This window comes from Magallana gigas, chromosome 6 (genome assembly GCF_963853765.1).
Source record: "Magallana gigas chromosome 6, xbMagGiga1.1, whole genome shotgun sequence".
NCBI classification, from domain to species: Eukaryota; Metazoa; Mollusca; class Bivalvia; order Ostreida; family Ostreidae; genus Magallana; species Magallana gigas.
In genome coordinates, this window is record NC_088858.1 from 15,811,843 (window position 1) to 15,817,842 (window position 6,000).

The 6,000-nt window shown below is 33.7% G+C and overlaps 1 protein-coding gene across 2 annotated transcripts in view; it reads right to left on the reverse strand.

Moving 5' to 3' along the window:
- The window catches only part of LOC136276495 (protein mono-ADP-ribosyltransferase PARP11-like), a 29,486-nt gene extending 23,817 nt beyond the window's left edge, over positions 1-5,669 (reverse strand). The window contains exons 1-2 of one of the 2 annotated variants that reach the window (XM_066088612.1): positions 5,424-5,669; positions 4,716-5,255 (exon numbers count right to left, since the gene is read on the reverse strand). In XM_066088612.1, the coding sequence (XP_065944684.1) occupies positions 4,716-4,833 (118 nt within the window). In that variant the 5' untranslated portion in view covers positions 4,834-5,255; positions 5,424-5,669. Of the gene's footprint in view, positions 1-3,426; positions 3,511-4,715; positions 5,256-5,423 lie in introns of those variants that run through there. The other variant, XR_010714965.1, reaches the window with a different exon arrangement.
- Positions 5,670-6,000: the final 331 nt, after the last annotated feature.

Consider the following 6,000-nt stretch of genomic DNA (forward strand, 5'->3'; position numbering starts at 1 on the left):
ATTTTTTTCTAGGTAAATAGACTATTTTATTATAAGAATATTGAAGATTTGATGCATCAGATATTTCTAACAGCTAATAGTGGGTCGGATACCGTAACGTCATTAGAATGTTGTAACTTTGATAACCTGGTTAATTTTGGGAGTTCATAAATGCCTAAAATATTTTGTTTTTAATCCAATATATGTATTAGGTTTCAGTAACAATAAGGGCCAACTCATCTTTACGATTTATCAAGAGTTATCTTCGCTCTACGATTGGAGGAGAGCGATTTAATGCTCTTATGCTTTTGTTTATACATAAAGACATCAAGGTAGATGTAAAATCATTGACATATTTGTTTCCAGAAATCCAAGACGGATGTTGCTTGAAAATCCAACTGGTGATTAAAAAAAGAAATGAAAACTTTATCTTGTTTGTTTATTTTTATTGCTTATTTCATCTTTTAAAAGTGTACATAACTAAAAAAATACCACTATTTTGAGCCTGGTTTTACCTTCAAAATACACGAAAACCCTGGACCCCAGACCCCCTGCCTCAATAATTTTATCCACCCCCCCCCCCCCCCCCAACTACAAATCCTGTATCCGCCCCTGAGACTACAAGTACCTAGATTCTAGGAAATATACTATAGACACGTGGCACGATTTTTAATGCGAAACTTAAAGGGTCAAATAAAACCACGTGGTTTAAATTTAAATGACAATTACATTCGCAGGGGTGAACTGTTACTGGGGTATATGTACCTGCCGACAAAATTTGAATCTGGGGGAATAAGCCGAGGCAGAAAACCACATAGGTTCATTAAAAAAAAATATTTTATTTCTAGCAAATTTCACTTTCGTTACATTTATTAAACATATGTGATCATATACATTCAGTGCTGCCATAACCCACAAAAAGGAACTTCACATTTAATTGATATTAAGACAACAAAGCAGTTATATGCTAATTTGGCAACAAAATGATATTGAAATCGGATGTTCAAGTTATATTTTTTCATAGAGTGGGTCATTGTATCATTTTTTAAAGAACGAATATTGTTAACACATATAAACGTCCATCTTTTTCAATTTTCCAAAAAAAATGGTACGAAACCCCACTCTATGGTAAAAAGTAAGTTTTCTTCTTTAAATTTTTAAGCTTGGTCTTTAAATGACTATGTCCAGTCGTTTGCGTAGAACTGATAACAATAGAATCAGCTATATTATAGCGTTTAAACAAGCGAATCGGTGGTGTGGTGGTAAGTGAGGAGTTCTTTAAACAAATGTAACTGTAAAAGTGGGTGTTCGAATCGTACGCGTTATGGGTTTTTTTTGTTTACATTGTTAGAATGTAATTTTCTTTTTTTACTTAATAATATACATTGTTAAAATGTAATTTTCTTCTTTTTTTTCTTAATAATAAAAATTTGTTTATAATAACTTGAAATTATTTGATATGCGTTTTCTACTACTTTTATAGAATATGAAATGTATGTTATTCTCTTTGAGATTGCTCGATTTTATATTGTAAACAAATGGTTGTTGTGCATGCAAGAAACAATTAAATGGCAAGATAAAACGTTCCATCTTTTAATCCTTGAGAGTCTTGTTAACACAACAAGGACATACGCTGGACAAAATCATGTAATTGTGCACAAAATGCAGAATACAAGCTAAGTCAAATGTACAGTATGCGCCTAAAGAAAATTCAACAATTAACTAGGCATGTATTTCACTTCCAATTGTATTGGCAGGAAAATCACATTACAAATGCGTGTTTCGTTGTGAAAGGAAAAGCATAGTAGTTCTACCAAAAGACACAGAGACCACTAGGACAATGACCAACACAAGTTTGACCAGTGACCTATAACAAACCCCCTGTTTACTGGTTTGACTATCGCTGTCTTCCTGAGCCCCTACCCCCACTTTTTTGCAAATTTATACTTAGCAAAGATCTTTTTTTGCTTGTCAAGATTTTTTATAAGTCTAGCCCCCCCCCCCCCCCCCCCCACTTTATATTTGCTTCCGACGCCACTGTATATATTTTTTGAAAATACTTGTTTTGAATACCTACAAAAGGAGTTAACTAAATTCTTCTGTCTGCGAAGCGGAAAAATCGACTCCTCCATACTCTTTGTCGACTCCCCTGCGTTAGGGGTTGTATACGATGACTGAGGTAAATTAGTAAATTAAATATTGTTAGAAAGTAATCAACATTTTTGTATTTTAACTCTTTAAATGAGTATGTGATTGTCATTCTAAATTTGCCAGTTTAATGTATATATGTAAATACTACAAAATTTAAGCGCATTTGCGCCTTTCAAATGTCGATTGCCCCTTTCTCGTATATTTGGACATTTTCATTTGGACAATACTGTCCACCGTTTAAATGCCCAGTTAACCCGTACGTTTATTACTTCTTATAAGACGTATGAGAGGGTCGTGGGCATTTGCAACGGCTTATTCCCCCAGATTCTTTTCTGATCAAAGTTGCAAGGATTTTTAAATGCATGAACTGCACATTGTAGTAATATTTGAATATTTTAATTTTAATATATAAAATAATTGTTTGTAAAAAACAAAATAAAGGAAACAATAATCAATAAACTATAAAGAAGGTTTATTCTTTGAGAGAATTTCCGAGGTAACAGCATTATTTTGCACAGATTGCGCTGTCTTACTTCGCGTGCACATCGAACACGTGTGTTATCCATGCAGCACAACGTCTGAATCTTATTGTAGACCCCGGTCGCACTACGTCCCATAAAATACTTAGTGATAGTAATACCAAGAAAGTAGCAACGTAACATTGCTTTTATGGTTTCTTCAAAACACCCAGTTTTCTTAGCCCATGCTGTCACTGCACGATCTACTAAAGTATGTGGTTCGCGCATGTGCGATGATATACATGTAAGAGTACGACAGGGTGAAACGTTCTACAATGATCGAGGAATTTAGAAATATGTGGTTTTGTTTTATCTTTCTTTGGATATTCCTTACCAGTGCAGTAGTTGTAATTCAAAACGCGCTTCTACAAATCTGTCCGTCCAATGAAACGTGTAAGATGAAATACCTGAATGCCTGAATGCAGTGAAGGATGAACACTGTGTGTAGCGATGAGCGTAACAAAAAAAATCGAACTAATATGGCGGTAGTCGGAGATAAAAGGAAATTAATGCGTATTTATGAATTCATGTCAGCTCTAACGATTTAAATTCAACCAAGACGGTCGAAAAATTCCACCCTGTGTACGTGGATCTATATTTGACAAAAATAATGGCAGTATGGGGTTTTATTGAAATGGCATAGTTACTTAAAAAATGAAAGGTATTTATGATCATTAAAAGGGTTACTACTAAATCAACGTTTCATTATGCAATAAAATTTCACACAAACCATATTTACATTTCATACACATAAAGAAAATTTATCAGTTTAACTTACCGTCGTTGGTTACAACGAGTAGGAGAAAACAAAAGAGATGCAAAATAGCAGATGCTGAACATATTCCAAATGAAGAAGAAGAAATGAGTATGTGATTGTCATTCTAAATTTGCCAGTTTAATGTATATATGTAAATACTACAAAATTTAAGCGCATTTGCGCCTTTCAAATGTCGATTGCCCCTTTCTCGTATATTTGGACATTTTCATTTGGACAATACTGTCCACCGTTTAAATGCCCAGTTAACCCGTACGTTTATTACTTCTTATAAGACGTATGAGAGGGTCGTGGGCATTTGCAACGGCTTATTCCCCCAGATTCTTTTCTGATCAAAGTTGCAAGGATTTTTAAATGCATGAACTGCACATTGTAGTAATATTTGAATATTTTAATTTTAATATATAAAATAATTGTTTGTAAAAAACAAAATAAAGGAAACAATAATCAATAAACTATAAAGAATGTTTATTCTTTGAGAGAATTTCCGAGGTAACAGCATTATTTTGCACAGATTGCGCTGTCTTACTTCGCGTGCACATCGAACACGTGTGTTATCCATGCAGCACAACGTCTGAATCTTATTGTAGACCCCGGTCGCACTACGTCCCATAAAATACTTAGTGATAGTAATACCAAGAAAGTAGCAACGTAACATTGCTTTTATGGTTTCTTCAAAACACCCAGTTTTCTTAGCCCATGCTGTCACTGCACGATCTACTAAAGTATGTGGTTCGCGCATGTGCGATGATATACATGTAAGAGTACGACAGGGTGAAACGTTCTACAATGATCGAGGAATTTAGAAATATGTGGTTTTGTTTTATCTTTCTTTGGATATTCCTTACCAGTGCAGTAGTTGTAATTCAAAACGCGCTTCTACAAATCTGTCCGTCCAATGAAACGTGTAAGATGAAATACCTGAATGCCTGAATGCAGTGAAGGATGAACACTGTGTGTAGCGATGAGCGTAACAAAAAAAATCGAACTAATATGGCGGTAGTCGGAGATAAAAGGAAATTAATGCGTATTTATGAATTCATGTCAGCTCTAACGATTTAAATTCAACCAAGACGGTCGAAAAATTCCACCCTGTGTACGTGGATCTATATTTGACAAAAATAATGGCAGTATGGGGTTTTATTGAAATGGCATAGTTACTTAAAAAATGAAAGGTATTTATGATCATTAAAAGGGTTACTACTAAATCAACGTTTCATTATGCAATAAAATTTCACACAAACCATATTTACATTTCATACACATAAAGAAAATTTATCAGTTTAACTTACCGTCGTTGGTTACAACGAGTAGGAGAAAACAAAAGAGATGCAAAATAGCAGATGCTGAACATATTCCAAATGAAGAAGATAAAAGAGCGCCGTCCAACCATGTTTTGTTTTCATGCATTCCAAAGCAGATGAATATGCCAATCCCAACAAAGATAACTTAAAAGGTAACAAACTTCATTCAATAATGAAGCAAACACAAATGGTATAATATCTAATTAAATTGCAAACAAATCAGTCTTTATAAAAGATTTTAATTTTTTCTTAGAATTTCATAAAATAATCACTACCTTATTATTGTAATATCGTGGTTTAAATTGTTGGACAAAGAATATGTAATTTTTCATTAATGGTACATTTTTGAAGTTACTGCATTGAAATTTTTGAACTTGCCTGTTGATACAGAAAGGAAATAGTTACTGATTCTCGCTTTACCCTTCAGATTACCATCCTTGGCAGCTAATTGAACAGTTAACGTAACTACAAATATGAATGATGTCACCAAACCAAAAATTTCGAATGTCCGAACAGCCGTTAACCAAGCTGAAATAAGAAGACACTCAGATGAAAAGAATTTGAAGGATACATGATACACAATTGTTGTCAATAGACTGTAAAATACGCAGTATGTATAATCGATTGTTATAAAATAAAAAAATTAAAGATTATTAATATTGTTCACTTGATAGTAAGAAATAAACTTATATTTACCCGGAAGGCGGTAAATAGTATAACTGTGTCTTAAAAAATCGTCCAGTGGCTGGCAACATTTGAAATCTTTCACGGAATAATTGCAGTGAATCCAAAGTCCAACACTGCTATTTTTGACATTTAACCAGTTTTGTGTTCCTAATGCCAGTATCTGAAGACAACATGCGATCAGAGAACTCAAAAAACAGATCTTGTAAGACTTCCGAGCGGAAAAAAACTCATCGACGAATTTTGAGGCGGCGTCACTCATTTCTGCTAGTACCTGTGTAATTAGAAAACCATTGAGGCAGTTTGAATTTTAAAAAATTATAAACAACTAGTCGACTGTCATATCATGATAAATGTTTATTCTTCAATTTTTAGCTGAACATACCGGTAGTTCTTGTAACTAAGTGAAGTGACTCCCATAGAATATTGATCCTGGTTCGCTGTTCTATATATAATCAAAGTACTGACGGGAGTTGATTTTATCGATTATTATTTATCTTAAAATCAACGATATGTTATTTGAGTAGCAAAATTAATGGAATTAACTGTTCTTTTTGGATATTTTTGTACGACCCTACGGAAAAATACG